Source organism: Macadamia integrifolia, chromosome 4 (assembly GCF_013358625.1).
Source record: "Macadamia integrifolia cultivar HAES 741 chromosome 4, SCU_Mint_v3, whole genome shotgun sequence".
NCBI classification, from domain to species: Eukaryota; Viridiplantae; Streptophyta; class Magnoliopsida; order Proteales; family Proteaceae; genus Macadamia; species Macadamia integrifolia.
In genome coordinates this window covers 15,253,456-15,272,967 of record NC_056560.1, presented here as the reverse complement: position 1 = coordinate 15,272,967, position 19,512 = coordinate 15,253,456, and the positions used below count along the sequence as shown (strand labels likewise).

General features: G+C 36.7%; 1 protein-coding gene and 1 long non-coding RNA gene across 2 annotated transcripts; both read right to left on the bottom strand.

The window, feature by feature from the left end:
* Positions 1-2,645: 2,645 nt before the first annotated feature.
* LOC122075936 lies at positions 2,646-4,105 on the bottom strand. Its single transcript, XR_006139386.1, has 2 exons — positions 3,367-4,105; positions 2,646-2,989 (listed from the first exon to the last, which is right to left on the bottom strand). It is a non-coding gene; the product is annotated as an uncharacterized LOC122075936 (long non-coding RNA).
* Positions 4,106-7,097: 2,992 nt separating this feature from the next.
* Positions 7,098-11,341, bottom strand: LOC122077379 (40S ribosomal protein S9-2-like). Its single transcript, XM_042643319.1, has 3 exons — positions 11,181-11,341; positions 10,566-10,947; positions 7,098-7,556 (listed from the first exon to the last, which is right to left on the bottom strand). The coding sequence occupies exons 1-3, from the start codon at positions 11,206-11,208 to the stop codon at positions 7,373-7,375; spliced, it is 594 nt and encodes a 197-aa protein (XP_042499253.1). The 5' UTR covers positions 11,209-11,341; the 3' UTR covers positions 7,098-7,372.
* Positions 11,342-19,512: the final 8,171 nt, after the last annotated feature.

Sequence of the window (19,512 nt, the reverse complement as noted above, 5' to 3'; positions counted from 1 at the left end):
TTTTTAAATGATCCATCTTACTTATTTACCCTAATCGACCACTAATTGTGGCCACCTCTTGTAGGGTTGGTGATGACCCACAGATTGGACCCATATAAGAAAATTTTCTTAATCTGATAAAATGCGATGCCCTAAGCCTTCCAATTATGATTAATGGGAAAATGGTTATCTGAGCAAGCGGCAGTAGGTACACTAGCAACCCCCCCCCCCCTCCCCTCTTTGTCTCTCCTCATATGTGATAACCTCAGATCCGGATCCGGATCCGGATCCGGATCCCTGGTGAGCCCAACGTGGATCAGACAGTTGGTGGCACCTAGATACACACCCCTGGCCATTGGATGCACACTGGACACACTGTAGAGGATCTAATTCCAGTAACCTCTATCCCCTCACTCACTGGTGTGCTTTTCTATGTCACTTATTTAGAAAATCCCTGACTCCCTCACTAAGGGTTAATAAACACTAAGCTCATGACACGACGCCATCAATGTGGAGAAAATCTCTCATGCAACACCCATAGGAGCATGGGAAATGATATCATTCACATGTGACTCACGTAGTCAGAGCAGAGAAAAAAAAAAAAACCATGTGAAAAACTCTCTTTTTTGCAACATTCCTTTTACCAAAGGTTTTCTTCCCTAACACTGCCTAGTAAAGTATAAAGCTTCACTATTTCTACTAGTTTTTTTTTTTTTTGTTAACGACGTGTATTCAGACTGTACTAACCCCACAATTGCATGGACTGGGTCATACCAGGATTAAATAAGAATCATTCAACTTTCACTAAAAGCAGTGAAAAGCACCAAACACCCCGTGTGAGTGACCCCAAAGAAGTAAGAGGAGTCAAACTTAGAACAACACGCTTCTTGAGGCGAAGGTCCTTTGCCAACTCGACTACCCCCTTGAGGTTCACTATTTACCACTTAACAGTATATGGGTTAATATGTATATTATATGTGTGGAAAGAGATTCGTTGGTCGGTAGGCCCTTTGTTATATAAGGGAGAAATATTAAATTCCCTTGGCTTGGTGTATATATCTATATCAAAACAAACAATAGCATAAGTCGCTTCGTTGTTTACCTTTATTTAGTGAAGCATTCTCCATTCCTTCTCTTAAGTTTTAATTGTTGGAGAAAATAGAACATTTCATTCCAAGTGGGGGTGTCAATCGGTTTCAATTTCATCAATTTCAATGTGAGAATGATTGAAATTAAAACATAATTTAATAAAAGTGCACCGATTTCGATTTCTCATGTTTTACTAACAGTTTGGTTTTGATTTCCCATGTAAATCTATTCAAAAATATGATTTCTTTTTTTGTCGATTTTTATTTCTTATCAGGTTATATCGATTTCAGTCTAATTTTGTAAGTTCGATTCAAGATTGTTCAATGTCTTTATCAGTTTTGATGCAGTTATTTGATTTTCGGTTTCACAAATCGTCCAAAACACTATCCAAAAGCTCACATATGCTCAATTCAATTCAGTTTTACTGGTTCAAGTAGGTTTTGGCACCCCCTAGTTCCAAGGGAGGAAAAATTATTAAGAAAATATATTTTTTTATTCTTAGTTCAACTTTGAAAATTAAGAAGACAAAGGAATGAAAGTCTAAAAATAAGAGGGGGAGTTGGTGGATATTTTCGAAATACCCTTGGGACTCATATTTGATTTGGATATCAAATTGCCCAATGACAACATAGGACCAATCCTGGTTAGAAATATCTCAATTCTCAATCCGACCTATGAAGTTCATAGTTAGCAAAAACGGGAATGACAAAAAAAAAAAAAAAAAATTAACAGTATGGGTTTTAAACAATAAAAAAATTCAAAATAAAAAAAAAAGGGGAGGAAAACGGATGGTACGGATTTTAAACTTGTAGATTTTAAACGAACGAGACCAAAAAATGGTAATATACTCATATAAATTAAGGAATTATTATATGAATACTTACATCTAATGTTCAAAACAACTACAGTATTCAACACTATTGCATACATATATATATATATATATATATCTCATGTCACATTATAAGTTTTATAACATATAATTGAATATCATCCAATACCAATTCTAAATTCATATACCAGACATGTTCAAGTTTTATTGAGCAATGTGTTTTGGCTATGAGCCTATGATGTTGTTTATTACTGTCAACATAGTCAACACAGTCAACACACTCTTGGAGTAATGTATGTTCAGTCTGAGTTAGGAATCATCACTTTAGAAACATTTTTCAGCAAATGCATCCGTTTGTACCTCAATTTCGGGTCCATACATTGATATCATGAGAAATATAGGTCATTGAGTTAACTTCAAGTTAGCGAAAGAATCAGGTGGATTAGAATTCAAGAGAGAGAAAGATATGGTCAATTAAGTAGACATAATGTTCAACAAGTTAAGTCTTAAGAAACGCCAAAAAAGGGGAACATGTCTAAACACATTTTAAACGTGTTTAGAATGAAAATGCTTGCCATTTGTAGTTTTTTTAAGTATTTTGAGAAGCATACGAAAAAATGTGTTTTAAACAGTAAAAAACGAGAACGCATTTAATTGCTAACCGTGGGTCAGACTGAACTTGGGCTGGGCTTGGGCTGAGCCTTTGGGACCCTGGGCTGGTCCTGACTTTTGAAAACCCCAACTCTGTTGCACCAAAATGAAGAATCCGTTAAGCAACATGCCATCTGTCCACGTGGTGGAAGATTTTATGATGAAATACACAGTGACACAGCAAAAGAGCAAAAAATAAAAACAAGTCAGACCAGTCTGCTGTGCAGTCCCTAAACTTTCCAGCTAGACTCAGTCACTACAATCTGGACACAAACTTTCGACTCTCACCATTCACCATTGAAGAAGAAGAAGAAGGAGAGGAAAGGAAGAAGGGAAGCAACTTTAACCCCACAACAGGTATCAACAGCGCCCACGTGTATCATTATTTGGTCCGCCTTCTCACTCTCTCCCCTTTCGCCTCTGATCTCTACATATCATCTGACCTAGCAAAATTCCCAGAAATTCAGATATAATCCACATGTTTCCCATAAGATCAAGATTTGGATGAAGAACAACGAAGAAAAGATTCCCGCGGAAACGATTATGAACTGTATCGGGAGAAATCAATTAGTTGTATTGAGTTTTTTGGAATAGAATAGACTTCACAATCTCCTAAATCTTCGAAGTCCTTTTCATCATCAAAGAAATTCGAGTTTAATTAATTTTCATTATTTATTGACAGACCAGAAAGATCTAAGACATGAACTGTTCTTTCCTCTGTTTTCTGTAATTCAAGAAAGCGTTAATGGAACGGAAGTATCATCAAGAGGTATATCAACACAAGAAAATAATGAGAATGAGAGAGAACACCGAACCTTAGGTTTTAATTGCAGTCTTGCCGCTGAGAGGAGAACAAGGCAAGATCGGCCTTGAGAGAATAAAACTGTCCATTTGGGAAGCGAGATGGAAAACGGCGAGCTTCTCTTTCGTACTCAATCCCTCTCCGAAATCCTCACCCAAGTGCGAATCTTCTTCTCTGATCTTCAAAATTTGATGATGAATTACTCCAAAAGTCGTCCAGCTCTCCACTTTCTCACCTGATTTGGGTGACTTCAACAGAGTAGTCTCCGACGATCCCTTTCTTCCTCGATCGTCCCCTGCTTGTTTCGAGGGAAACCCCTTCGGCTGGATGCTCCTCATCCTCGTTGTCGTCTCTCTAAACATTGGAACATCTTCGTTATCCATCGCAATCTCGGAATGCAGAACAGAGATCACAGAAAAGTATGGTTAGGGTTTGTGGGCTTAGGAGGGTTAGAAAGGATCCAGTTTCGGTTTCCAAATGAAAATGGAGTAGCGGAAGAGAGAGGTTTATGCTATATATATATGTACAAGTCGGGAACTGAGGTGAAAGGTAAGGAATTCAGGCCTCGCAATATATGGTTAACGTGACCGACACTTGTTTACAGCCACGTGTCAATAAACTCTGATAGGAACTCTCAACCTGGGAGCTCAAAGGACATATGGAAGGCCTATCTAGGACCGGTGGAACGGGTGGATGGTGGAAGCTCTAGCCGGCGGTCATGGGTTTAGTTGCCACGGCAGCGGAGAACCTGTAAGTGCACATTTTTCCACCAATAGGATGTAGCCGAATCAAATAAATCTAATATTAGTGGAAACCAAATCAGATTTCACCTTTATTAAACTAATTATTTATTCATGTTTATTATAATAGACATGAACGTATAAAAGGCGGGTAGAATCTCTTCTCGTCGGATTTTCTTTCTACATTTTAGTGTCCCATTCGAATATTCTAATCCTACGGCATCAGTGGATGTTAGTCTTACGGAGCTAAGATTATAGAGGATTAGTTGATGCCAAGTGTTCGATCCTAACAACAATTTAGTTAAGGGTGGATAGGAGATCTATTTTTTTTTTTTTTTGGTTAAAAAGATAGGAGATCTGTTTCAAGTCCCACTAAATCAAAGTTTTAACGGCATAGTGATCGGATAATTATATGCATGTTAGGTACACCTGTCCATTCTTACAAGTGGCAGATAGGGGAAGGTTTGGGTGGGTGTGGTGTGGTGTGGTTGTGGTGCAATGTGAGCCTAGCAAGTACTAGTAAATTAGTAATCGGGGAATATGGGAAAACACGTGGCACGAAATGGGCCAAGGGGTGAGTCAATTTGGCTGTTTATAAGATTTTACCCGGAACTACCACCACCAATGGGAGTGGGGAAGAGGAGGAGGAGACTCCACATGTTAAGTATACATGGAATTATTGGACGATCAAGGGATGCATGGATATAGTCAAAATGGTTGAACAACCTTTCCACGTAACACAATTAGGTGTGTCCATCCATCCAACTGTTTATCGTATTGGGATGCATGCATGCATTTGCTTTAGAAGAGAAAAAAATGCCGACACCAAGACCGTGGGATAACAATTAGTCAAACAATCTGGTTCAGATCCATCGTCAAAATATTTTGGAGGTTTTCCAACAAAGGCATCTTTGATCAATATTGGTCAGGTCCCAAGTCCCAGGGCTATACAAAACCCAACCTCATGATCATACCTCACACCGTCAGAAACTTGGGACACCATTCGTCTGCTTCCTTTGAAACGCTGCCAAGTGTTGACCAAACATCGAGATGCTTCCAGTTAGCCTTTAGAAGTTCTACCAAGTATCAAATTCGTCCCTATCTAAAGAAAAAAAAATCCTAAGTTAGAAGGCTGAAATCATCAGAAAACTTATTTATGAAAAATAGTGGTGAAACCAAGCGATTCACGCCAATATGGATCGATCCAAATCGGTACTGGGGAGACCATTACAGATCCAATTCCTCAAGTTTAAATCCATGGTCAGTGGTCACTGATGGTCCTACCGTGAACCATCTGGTGCACTAGTACAGCTCCTGGTGCAGCTGATTGAGGTTAAGGCAATAAAGTCTACCCCCAGGAGGTTTCTTAGAGCCTGTTTGATTTTGTTTTTAGAAATGGGTTTTTCCATTTTTTTTTGTGTTGAAAAATGAAAAAATACCCTAAATACCGTTTGATTTTTCTATTTCATTTCATTTATTTTTCGAAATAGAAAAAGAAATGCATGCCTATTTCTGTGTTTGGAAACAAAAATGAAAAAACAAGTTAAGACTTATTTTTCTGTTTCTAAAAGTGGAGGGCAAAAATTGTGAAAATCATGGTATTTCACTTGACCTACCTCAACTCCAACTCATTGTTGAAACTTCTGGCGGCAACTCTAACCTGACTGTGCGAAGCTCACAGTTTTAGACTATCTTCATCCTTCTAAAGCTCATCTCCATGAAACATACATGTAACTCCAACATCGTGCTTTCACTTGTGAACAAAATCAAACGAGCCTATGACCCTCTTATAGTTTAAAATCCCTCAACCCCACCAAATCAAAAAGACTAAAAAACTGTCATGCCAAGCAGCTCTTGGTCCCCTAAAAAATTATTGCATGTTTGTAACCATAGTTAACGATAGAACAGCCCACGATGCTTTCCCAAAGCGGGGCAGGAACCAGTCAATGGCATTAACACACAACGCTCAACACAGTTTCAAAAACATACAATGCTCAAGGTTTCCTACGACCAATTCTAGCGTTTGCAAAGACTGATTTGATCCCCAGGGCCTTGAAGCATCCAAAGTACATCAGGGCTGTAAATGACGTTGCATTCCTGATAGAAAACGATGACTTCTCCATAAAAAAATTAGTCATTCAAGTTCTTTTTCCCAGAGTCCCATTCCGACGCCCCGAGAGTCTTGAGTGTCTTCTCCTCCCAGATTACCGGAGGAAATGAACCATCTTCTGATGGCCAAACACCACACCGAACCTTTCGTTTCCACCTATAAGGAAGCTCATGCGAGATGATGGCGTATCAGGGAACAAAAATTTTAGAACAATGAAAGTCCCCATCTGGAATCCAAGAAACACGAGAAACATTATACAGAGTGCGGTTTCTGAACATCATTTGCAACTCCTATACACTTGCAAGAGCCAATTGGAGCACATAAGGAAACATCCATAAAAGAATCATTGTCCCTTTCATCGAGAGGACTGGTCATTTCACCCTCCTCCCTCCCCTTACCCCCACAAACAAACATTTTCCCAACATTATGGCATGATTTTTTTTTTCCAGGAGCGTTGGTATGGTCCCACTCTCCTCTCTCAATAGGTGACAGAGATGTCATTTCATAAGAGAGAGAAAAGAAGTGCTGCCTAATACAACAATTTCCCAGACAATATATCATATACATGCCAATATTCATATCTTAATATCTTACAAGTAAATCAAATCAAAAGGACGCAAATTAAATCAAAAGGCAAAAGTTTTCCAGCACCATGGATGAAGAGGCATTGATTGAGTCATTGCCTATGGGATCATCACCATACTCCCACACCCTATTGACAAAGTCAAAATTACACTTCCATGTGGCCATTTCAATGTACCGATGCCCACTGTGAAGGAATCTATAGGTGGAGGGAAACTCAGTCCAAATCAAAACTCATTCCTAAACCATGTTTTCCCAGATAATAAAGAATTATTTCTTGTGTAGGATTCAACGATCAGCACTAAAGCAGGCTCCAACAAAAGAACAGGGGTTTGTGTATTCATCATGTCCTCATAATCATATATAAAAACGGAGTTGTTGGCCAAAAATCAAATTTAACCACCAATAATGTTATCCAAAAACAAAGAAAATAAAAATAAACGACACAAAATTCTTCATAGAGAAAATCAAGGTATATAACATAAAATAACCAAAATTTCGACCCAAAGAACCTTAAAGATTTTAATTGCTGAAGCAAAACTCCTACCTATAGGAGTTTATGGAAAAGAAGAGTAAATATAATTAGCTTAATCCTCATCCTCTTCTTCTCCATCCCCACCAGCAGCCTTCTTTGCAGCTGCCTTCATATTCTTTCTCTTCACACGTCCAGGGCGACCACCTCCAAGGGGGCTTGTGAGTGAGAAATCAATATGCTTCTGAGAGTCCATTCTAACCATGAACGATGGAATGTTAACCACCTGCCTCCCAACTCTGCAAGGTAACATGATTTCCACCATAAATGTTACCAGATTTGTAGAACAATCATACATTCAAATTAAAAATCAAGCCGAAGCAATGTAGCCTCTTGTTTGTGTCAAGAAAATTAAAACAAGAAAGTTTGCTCAATATATGAACAAAGATTGTAGAATGTCATGCAGAAACCTATACAGTACTATCCCAATATTTTCTGTCCCATTTTGAAATTTCAACTATGGTTTAAATTTGCATCTCAGGCTCCCAAAAAAAAAAAAAAAAAAAAAAACACTTCCAAAAATTCAGAACACAATGTCTAGGCTGCAATCACTGAATAGTCAAAAATACAATTAAAGCAAAACAAGACCAGCAGGACTATGGCTATAAGCCTAACTGATTGGAACACTAAATATAATGGGGTGACAAAAATATCAAAAGAACAAAAAGGTGGATATTGCTACTATCTTGGGCACTTGGTGATCTAGGAGCATTTTCTGTGGAAAGGGCCGAACCTGTTTTGGAGAATCCACCGAGAACCAGGCCCAATTGGGGATTGGGTCTAGTATGATATTTTTAGGACTTTATTAATGGGGAAAAAGAACACTACCTCCTAGTGTACCCTACGCACATACACTATTGGAGCATTCTTTAACCCTTTATTAATTTATTTTGGGGTTGTTTATAATTTTTATTCATGGAAATATAATTAACTCCATGTCCTAATTTCATTGTTTGCTTAAAAGGGGCCTATACTGTTCCATATAATTACAAGATTGCCATCAACCTTGTTATTTGAGTTATCTAGTACTTCAGTGGGCCCATTGCAAACTCAACTACGGTTTTGTGAATCGGGTTCCGCATCACTTGGTAATACAAACCATTGATCAATGATATAAGATTGAACAAGGAAGGCGAGATGATAAATTTTGGAAGTTTGGGTGGGACAAGAACCCACCATTAACCAAGAATACATACATGACAAAAGATAAAACCACTTCAAATGCCTGTCGTAGGAAAATGTCATATATTCTTTTCTACTACTGCACAAGTGTTTTCATATGAGCATACAAGCAAGAAACATGACAATAATGATTGACAAAGATAAAGTTGAAGTTCGAGTTGCAAGAGATATATGGTTCAGCCGTAATTTCCCATGGACTTGATCTAAGCATACCACAGCTATGAGGTGGGACCACTGACATGACTTTTCCCACCTTTCATGGTAGCAATGACAGAAAACAAGAGGATCAATTTTGTATCCATGTGTACAAGAAAAAGAAAGAGAGAGAGAGAGAGAGAGAACAACCATAAGATTGGCCAACTCACTCATCAAACCTGCTGCTTCAATTGGGTACAACTTGGCCCAATTCAAACTGAAATAATAACAATTACACACTCTTAAAAACTTAAGATCTTGTGATATAACTTAACTTATGAACAGTAAGCAAGGTTCCGGCAAGCAGAATCAGTTCAAATCGGTTAGGATCCACCAGAATAGCTCCCACTCTTTCTTCCTAATGGGACTGAGTAGATCAACAACTAAAATTTTTCGGTCCTGATAATTTTAGCTCACACATCTGACCAGAGTCCTCTTTCGCTCCATTGTGAAATGCACAGAACTCAAGGTCAGCGGCATGGGACCTCCTACCCTATGATTATCCAAGAGTGAGCTATTAAGTGTGTAATCTCCTTGTGTCATCATTGCCAGGGGTGACATAATTACATGTTTACACCAATGATCCAAGCACCAATGGAAGCTGATGACTGAAATTGGAAACTACAATAGTAGCAACAAAAGCGGCTACAATGGAGAAACAAGGCTCGTGCTCCCTTGTGCTTACAGTCTTCTAAGAAACAGGATAGTGCACTACCATTGCACTTCATAAAAGCTAACATTTGCAGCGCAACACCAAGGGCAATAAGTTCATAAATGCAATGTGCAACATAAGAACATCAAACACAAAAGCCAAGGTACACCAAAAACCATGGATATCTAAATGACCTTAAAGGAAGAGAGGGACAAAAGTCAAGTCTGATTCATCCATCTCCCAAACACATTTAATATAAGACTAACAGATGAACCCAACTAACAATTTTGAAAAGAGAAAAATAGGGAAAATAAAATTTAAAAAAATCAGAGGCATGATTAAGTACGCATTGCACATATGAAACCTTAAAATCCCATCACCATCCAATATCAGTGAGTTCATTATAAGGCAATGGAACATGGTGTCGCAAAGACAAATTTTGGTTTTCGAGGAAAGGGACTACACATCATACCATGTCAAACAATCCATTCTTTCCAAGACAATGCTGACTACTAAATTATTAGTTCAGGCATTGAATGAAACTGTGGCAAGCCAAAACAACTCAATTAATCTCAAACTAAATTTAGTGTTAAACCATTACTTATACCTACAACTAGAACAACTAATAACCACTAAACAGCAGGCCTATGTAACTGAAAACAAATCAAGTTTTGGGTTGCTACGCTGAAATACTAAATAACTTATCACTTCCAGAAGATACAACTAAGTACTACATTTTGTATCCCCAGTACAATGGGAAATGGATAGTATTATTTACAAATTCTTTCTTTTTATTTTTTGGGGGGAGGGGGGATGACGCTGAGACAAACTGATCACTGCGTATAGAGTAAATGCAATGTAGCTTACCAAACAGCCACATTTTCTAACATTTGAAAAATCAATTTCAAAAAAGAAACAACTAAATGGAAGTGCATACACAGATTATGAGTTCCAAAACCAGTCACAAACATCTAACCTCTCGTTGATTCATTCTCTTTTAATTGGGAACACTCCATGCCATGTGATGAAAAATCACACACAAAAATGAATTAATTTATCATCTACGAGTCTTAGTTAGCCTATGAGGTAATGAAACCAGAGAAGATATCATAAAACAAGTATCAAAAGACATTGTCCAGCAGCAAAACTCAACCACATATAAATTGAAAAGAAAAAAGGGTGTTTCGTAAATAAAAAACACAGGAGGCAGTATATACACCTGATATGCCTCTGCCTGATAAGAACCCGGGCGTGATGAATGGACTTCGCCATACCCGACTTGAACACAAGAGTCTGGAGACGGCGCTCAAGGAAGTTCTCCACAGTAAGAGCCAAGACATAATCGAGCTTGTTCTGGCTCTCGTCCAAAAGCCCGTACCTATTCATCCTGCGAAGAAGGGCCTCACCCTCAAAGATCCGGCGGGGATTCTTCTCATCAAGAGTAAGAAGCTCCCTCGCAGCATTACGGATGCGGCTAAGTGCATACTGAACCCTCCACAGTTCCCTCTTACATCGGAGTCCATACTCTCCGACAAGCTTCAACTCCGAATCTAAACGTTCCTTCTCGTATGGACGACGAGGCTTCTTGAAAGTCTTCCCATCTGAAATGGATCACTACAATAGTTAACTCCCGCATTCAAACACAAATCCATTAACAACAACATAACAGGTTTTCAACACTGAACACAGATTTTTTCACACCCATTAAGAAATATTGAAACGTTAAATCTCTTCTCCAGGGAGAATTTTCCACTAAAAGCTCTAAATCTTCCCATGATATTAAGAGATCAATGCCCAATCGAATACACAAACACAAAGGAGGGACAGAGCTTACAGTTCCTATAGAAGTTAACGTGCACCATGGCACCGTCGCCGTTCTCCTCTGGTGTCGAGAGGGAAAGAGATCTAAGGACGAAGAGAAACGAATGAGAACAGAGAGTATGGATGATTATATACGAAACCCTAAACCCTAAGTGGGCTGGAAACCCTGAACTGTTCAAGCCGCAAGGCGGGGTTGGGCTGGGATTTTGAAGTCCGATGCCAGGTCAGGCTAGGCCTGGGCTGAGGCATTAGGCTAAACCTGACTCGACCCAACAAGATATACTGTGTCTATGAGTCTATCTCAATCTATGTTTATAAAGAAATATATTACAACTAACACACCAAATTTATTGTAATTTGTACCATCACACCTTACTACTTGAATCCGCAAATAATTTTAAATATTCTTGCTTGTTGTATTCGTTCATTCATAATAGTGTGGAATTGTATCAGCCTATCACATTAACGTACAATGTTAGTGATCTCATCATCATCATTCAAGCTATTTCATCCTTTGATCAACAATCGTGTTAGACAGTAGTTAGGGAAGAGGTGACAAAATGTATCCAAGATTTCTTCTTCAACGCCAATATATTGGAGGAGATAAATGACGTATATATTACCTTAATTCCTAAATGTGAAAGGCTTGAAACCTTTCCTTACCAAAAAAAAAAAAAGGCTTGAAATCTTTATTGATTTTAGACCCATTTCTGTTTGCAAGCTCCTCTATATAGAATCATTGCTAAAACCATAGCTAATTTATGTAATAAAATGATCGCCAATTTTCTTTGGTGTAGTTAGTCAAATAGGGGGAGTCTACAAGATGGCATGACACTTTGTGGGCACATCCAATGATAAAGGTGGTCTATAATTATTTTATTTGATCCCTCAGTCTTACTGCTCTTCTTGTTTGAAATATATTAGACTCAGGGCCCGTTTGGTATCGTTTCTATTCCATAAACTCCGTTTCATGTCAAAAACGAAAATTTCAGTTTCTGTGTCGAAACGTCGTTTTTAAAAAACGATTTAAGGTTATTTGGTGAATCTGTTTCTGGAACAGTTTCAGAACAAAAAATCGACAATTCTGTCATTTGGTAATGCTTGTTTCATAAACGTTTTTTTTTTTTTTTAGTCAATAATTACAGAAATAACATTAAAATAGGTTTAGAATTTACTAATCCTTTGGGACAATAAAGTATTACATACAAAAAAATAATAATTTGGTTTCAAAGGACGAATAAGTACAAAATTAACAATGCCTTGTCCAAGTTAATTATTACATAATTCCCCAAATTTTCACTTTTTGTCAAAGTCTAAAGACTTGAATGCATGGAGGATGTCTTTCATCTTATTTGTTTTGTCCTCTAATCCTTTAAATGTTCCTTCCAGATATCATTTCATGTACTCACTCGAAGTGGACAGTGGTGTGGATGATGTTGATGTTGAGCTTTCTGAACATAATGTATGTTGTATGGTAGAGATATGTGTTTCATCTTGTAACCATACGAACATACCACATCCACGGTTATTAGCCTATATCAAATAATAGATGTGACTATGGTCGTTAAAATTTAACATCGAATTAAAAAAATCTAAAATTATCTATAGGTATAGATCAATAGTAGAAATAATTTACCCCAGTTGATTTTGAGCAACATAGAAAATATTGTCCCTTGCTTTGACCTTTTGTCGCAGTTCATATTTTGCATTGACCTTTACAACATATACATAGATGTAATTGATCCACCCACATGAAAAAATTACATGAATCTTGACTCTTGAAAATTTTTCTTACAATATTTTACCTGACTTAATTGTATATTTAGTACAACTCTTTCCGTAAATTTCACAATTTGCTAATATGAGTGGAGACATAGAATAAGTCATCTGTAACAATAATTTAAATATTAAATACATTAATATAGCATCAAAATATATGACATTCATAATAATATATCAAATTGTACCACATACATAAATGTAACTTAAAACAAGTACTACATCACTTGAAACATCAATTTATGTTTTCAGTTTTATCAAAATAGTTATCGATTTTAGTTTTCAACTAGTTATGGCATCCCTTGTTGTTTAGCCATTGCATTTGTCATTATTAGCCTAGTGGCATTCATCTTTTTTGTCCCATTTCGTTGACTTAATTGTGCTATAGAATGATCAACAAAATCTTAATGTGGCAGATTCAAGTCATATTCTGTAACTTTTAAATCATCATTCATCCCCACAAATTCAGCATCAGCAATATGCTCTTCTCGAGTATAGTTGTGTAGCCACAATATGTCAGTATGATTGATGCCTAAACTTTCACTGGGAACTGGTGCATTAGCCTTCAAATTTGAAATTTGTTATTTAATACCCCAAATGTACGTTCAATGACATTCCGAAGTGATGAATGCCTATAATTGAACAACTCTTTTGTTGTTCTTGGGGATCTTCTACGCCATTTGTAGTCCGGTAGATGCATGGTTTTAAGTATCTCCGATACCGATACGATACCCTCCGATACGTATCTTAAATTTAGTTGGCCGATACGATACACACCGATACGATACATTGAATTTTTTAAATAATTTCGTATCGATATATATATATCCTACAATACATACCGATATGCATCAATACACCACTAATACACATCGATACGATACGACATGCCTCGATACGACTCTATGAAAAATATAAAATTGAGGTAAAATGTACGTTTCGGTATGTATTGGTACGTATCGATGAGTATCGGTATGTATTGATCGGTACGTATCGGTATATATCAGCACGTATCGGTGAGTATCGATATATATCGGTACGTATCGGTACGTATCGGTGAGTATCGATACGTATCGGCGCTACGGTCATATAATGGCCAATATGGGTAATTTTTCAGAAAAAAAACAATTTTTTGAAGGGTTTTTGTTCCAAAGTTGCTGTCAGCCATATTTCTCTCTAACTAAAGTGGAAATCAAGGTTGGGAACAAGGATTTTACATTTATGGGACAACTACAGACCTTGAATTCTTAGTACGATACCCTCAATTTAGTGTTTATGCATAATACATATTATCAATAGCTTTTTTTAATAAATTTTTTATGCAAAAGTGTTTAAAAAAATGTTTCTTATCCATTTATGTGTATCTTTAGCGTATCTTAGTGTATCTCCGATACGATACGATACCCTCCGATACGTATCTTAATTTTGGCCGACCGATACGGCGACCGATACCGATACTTTAATCTTTGGGTAGATGGTATCTTTCACCTCTAAATGGTGTCAAAAATCTAGATTGGCTAGCATACCCAGAGTCGACAACATAATACTTTCATACAGACGAAAAATAATATATGTTATTACGTATACACTCAAATGAAAATCTAATATATTATAATAAAGTTAATACCTGGAGGTGGATGTGGAAAACTCAATTGAGGATCGCTCATTGCCTGTTCAAGTACTCAACAATCATTTGTACTACCTTTCCATCCCGTATACACATATGCGAATAGCATGTCAAATGAACATGTACACATCACATTTTGAGTTGTGATCCCCTTTCGATTCCTATATCGAGTTTGATCCTCTCTTGGAACTATCGCATGGATGTGAGAACCATCTATGGCGCCAATATAGTGCTATGACATATAGTGACAATTAAATGATTACTACATATAAGAATATAATTATTCATATATTTAATTATAAACATATATCATATTAACATATTTACCGTAATATTTCGGGTTATGTGTAATCTCTGCCGGTATCATATTGACGTCTGGTGGTCTGATTTTCTCCTTAGCCAGGCTTTACATTGCAATCAGTACAATATTGAATGTTCGACTAACTATTTATCCTGAGTGGCTAAAATGATTTTGGGTGTCCCTATTACTTGAACCCTTCCCAACAATCTATAGGAACATTTAAAGTTGTTCATCCACTCGGATGTTGCTCGTGTCCTTCAACCACCTCCTATGTCTAACATAATCACATAGGTTGAGGAAGACATGACGTTCTATCATAAACTCTTCATAACATCTGTTGGCGCATACCCATTCAATACCTTATGCATCACGACAGTACCTAAAAATACACTATCTCTACATGGTTCCCAAATATATGCAGTCTCACTCAGTAATTCCATTCGTATGTGAATGACCATATATTCTTCATCACTAGAAGTTTCACATAATGCATTTGACATAACTGTAATAAATTGATAACTACTTATTAATTTCAAATAAATAATTGAAAAACATAACAATCTGACGCATCGTCTTAACCCAAACACACATGTTCAACATTACATACATCAATAAAAAAAAAAAAAAACAAAAGAAATAAAAAACAAGTAGCCATCATCGAAAGTATTGTCCTGAATCAAAGTATTATCTTGAATCCAAAATTATCAAAAGTAGCATTCAAACACAACCATCATAATTAGTCTCAACAGTAGAATCAGACAAAGGGCCTATTGCCCCTAAACTACTCCGAGGCATCTAAAAGCCAATTCCTCTTAATAGGATCTACACAGACAAACAACTCCATCCAACTAGGATTAGTACACATACGACTGGTGGTCTTTAAGTATGTCTCATTTGACATATCCAGTATGGAGGATAATACCGGCTCACATACACTCACACTGAAATCTCGAGGACGAGATGCACCTTCCCCACTATGAACAAGAGATGTAATAGAAGTACTGTACGCTTTATCAATTTTAATGGATAAATACTTCCCATACAAGTCCTTGGCGTGGCTATTTCCCTTATTGGCGTTCTTTTTTCCTCATCCCATGGGTGTCCTATTAAGATTTCGCTTGATGGTCTGAGATAGAGTAGAAGTATCCTCATGGAAGGGGTCAGTCATGCCTAAATGCACCGGGGTACTAGGAGATTCAAAGACTTGCTCAATATCAACAGTATTATCAGCTTTGATGCCATCCAAATCTTGAGCGCTGTCAACCCCTAAGTTTCCTCTAGCATAGATATCCCCAAATATCATGCTCAAATCTAGCCAGTTGTTTAGTCCATACTTCTTGTATTTCAACCAATCTGGATTTGCGTGCATAAACAGTTATTGTATCACTCAGATGTACTACTCATTGCAATCTAATTTTGAAATAATTTAATTAGATAGTGAGATCTATTGTACTTGTATTGCCCTATGCTGCACGGACTCATCATCAATTGTGACTGATTTTGTCATTGAGTTTCACCAAATTCAGTTGTGTCATGTAGTTTATTGAATTGTTGGTACTCGTATTTCAACTTGTTCATCTTGTTGCGTAATTGTTCTCTCCCAACTGTACGATTTAAAGCCTTATGAAATTGCTTTGTAATACCCTCCCATCTAGTTTTGTTAAATGAATTACTGTATTTGTGATCATTTTTTACAGTTTCTTTCATTGCCTCAATGAAAATAGTGGTCTCAAGTCCTGACCACTTAACGGCAGGGATACTACTTCCAGACATAATAGCTAGACATTATAAGTTAGTGTAAAAAGTTAGCATATTGGGTTAAAAAAGGTTGAACACTAAAAAAAGAAATAACAAAGCTCATCTTTTGAATATGATACAAACATTTATAAATAAAACTTACATGCATGAATAAAAACAATTTCTTGTACTAAAGAAACAAAAAGTAATATAAGCAACATAAGATCTTCCAATCTGGTATCCATCCAGCTAAAGGGTTCAATCTTACGTATTGGCCTTGAGAGTGATTTACCTCTTCTCTTAATATGTAATTTACTTTTCTATCTTAAATATTATAGTTGGTTATGTCAATGGACTTGAAGGCATTACTCTAACTTTCATCTTGGCACATGTGCAGGATGGGTGGTTGGGACTAGCCACTTTGTGCTATCTTAGGGCCTTTCTTGTGCCTATGCACTGAATCAATAATGTCTTATTACAATTATCAAATAAAAATTACCAAAGAAATATGGAAATCAGATTTGGAATCATACACAAGCAAAGTAACAAAGCTCCAATAAAATCAGATTTGGGGAGAGATAATGGAAAGACCAATAAAACCAAGCAAAGTAACAAAGAAATCAAGCATAGGAAAATAATAAATAAATCAAGCATAGCAAACTAACAAAGAAATCAAGCTATCCAAATTATTAGTATAAGTTGCCACTAAATACAAATTATTAGTATAAGTTGCCACGAAATGCCTGAGAGACTAGTACCAGACCCAAACAAAAAAATCGCACTATGTATGGGCTGAAAAATGGATGACTAAGATTGATGCAAATTATGAAAGCTATCTGATAGCTGAATTCAGAGTTTTGATAGTTTCCTACTTCAGATAGGAACTAAAAATTCAGGCAACAACAGGAATTGATAGACAAAAATTTCATACTCTAAACAGAGCTCAGATAATGGTCCAACTGAATGATTTAGTAGCAAATAGAGCCATAAACAGTTAACAGAAATCAAGTTCAAAATATCAAATCAGAAAAGTGAGGATTTTAAGAATTTGAATGGCACCAGGAAAACTGAAAATTGCATGGAGTTTGAATACCAGAACATGATTTAGTCATGCATTTATGTATCTAATCATTTAAGTAATTAGAAATTGAAATCAAGCACGGAAAGCATACTTTAGAAAGTTCACATTTGAAGAAGCATAATAGAAATGGGACTATGAAAATTCGATGGGAAGATGAATTCAGGAAATAAAAATAGAATCATAACCAAAAGTAGAACTCAGGAGAAGGAGTTGGCTAATAGAATATTGATTATTGGGTATTGGGCTTGAGAGTGATGTAAGGCTTCCCTTCAACTTTTTCCTGTTGTCTCTTTGCAATAAATGGATCTATCTATCAAGAGAAAATAAAACAAAATTATTCAACTAAGAGTCAGAACACTCGTAGTTCTCTAACAAAGAAGTTGTATGAATCAATAAGAAGCAAGACAAAACAATTAACTAAGAAGCTGCTTCTATTAATAAGAACACAAATTGTTACTTGTTACACCACAACATAATTATTATCATTACAAGGGAATAATAAAGTTGTAGAAGAACTTAAAGGAACAAGTCCTCAAATCATATCATAACCACTCTAAAGACCTACCAGGCTACCACAACAAGAAAGTATAGAAGGGACAAAGTAAAAGGAAAAGAAAGAGATAGGAGTAATGGCCTAGGTTCTACCTGGTGGAATCCCTCAGGGGTCAATTATGTTCAGGTCATCAGTATTTTGAGTATGTAGAAAGCATTGCATTCCATGAGAAAACATCTCTGTGAGACATTCTTTTGAACAGGTATTGAGCATCTGAGATGTAATCATATTTAGCATAGATCTGGAGAAGACGATTATGAAAGAAAGAAGTCGTGGGAGTAAAGGAGTGAAGCTTCGTGTGAGACTGCAATCTCCTTGCTTGATCAGCATCAAATTTGAAACCAATTGTAAGAAATTATCTTTCATGGATCAAAATGGCTGTATATATGATGAGATCATTACAATTACTAACCCTCTTTGGTTCTCTCTGGTTCACAATGAGGTGCTGACCACTAACCCTAGAAAAACCCAAGTCCCCAAGAGTTAACCCACTAATTTTTGAGTTGTTCTCAATAACAGTACCATTCAACCTCACAATTTTGCAAAAAAACAAATTGCAGACAATTGCAGAGGCTTTAGAGATAAACAATACCGAACTCTCAAATCTTGATTTGAGTTGTAGATCAGGGTATTATAAAGTTTATTGAGGTTATGATCCATCATCAACATATTAGAGAAGATGCAAAGGAACCATAACATTACATCAACAAAGGAAGAGAAATAAGCGTACCTGTTTGAGCGAAAATGAGCAGAGAGCTATGTTGAAAACTTGCAGAGATCTGAGTCTTCACAGACGAGATTTGAGAAGACATGATCAATGAGTAGAGATGAGCAGTGGAGTTCTCCCTTGAGAAGAATGATACAAGAACCTTATGGTTTGTAAAAAATCCAAAAAACGTACAGTTTATGCAAAATAGAGAAGAACAAAGAAGAAGAAGAAGAAAAATGAAGGTGAAGAACAAAGAAGATGAAGAAACGAAGATGTACCTGCTGTGTTGAGGATTCAGTCGATCGTGCTTCTTCTTCTCTAGCGATCGGTCTTCTTATTCTCCAGCTTTGTGTGAGCAAAGGTGAAAGGCAGAGGTGAAAGAGGGCGAGTGAATTTTATCGGGAACTTGAGAGTGAAGGTGTAAAATGGTTCATTTTTTAGAACTTTTGGAACGAAACTTGTTGGATAGAATGATAATTTGTCGTTCTGTCTTTGGTCCTTCAAATCATTTTTTTTTTTTTTCTAATTTTGTTTCAAAAAAATTGAAATACATCATAT

Coding starts and splice junctions, on each gene's coding strand:
- LOC122077379 (XM_042643319.1), bottom strand. CDS start 11,208: ATGGTGCACGTTAACTTCTATAGGAACT. Junction 10,948..11,180: donor CGTTAACTTCTATAGGAACT/GTAAGCTCTGTC, acceptor GATCCATTTCAG/ATGGGAAGACTTTCAAGAAG. Junction 7,557..10,565: donor ATCAGGCAGAGGCATATCAG/GTGTATATACTG, acceptor GTTACCTTGCAG/AGTTGGGAGGCAGGTGGTTA.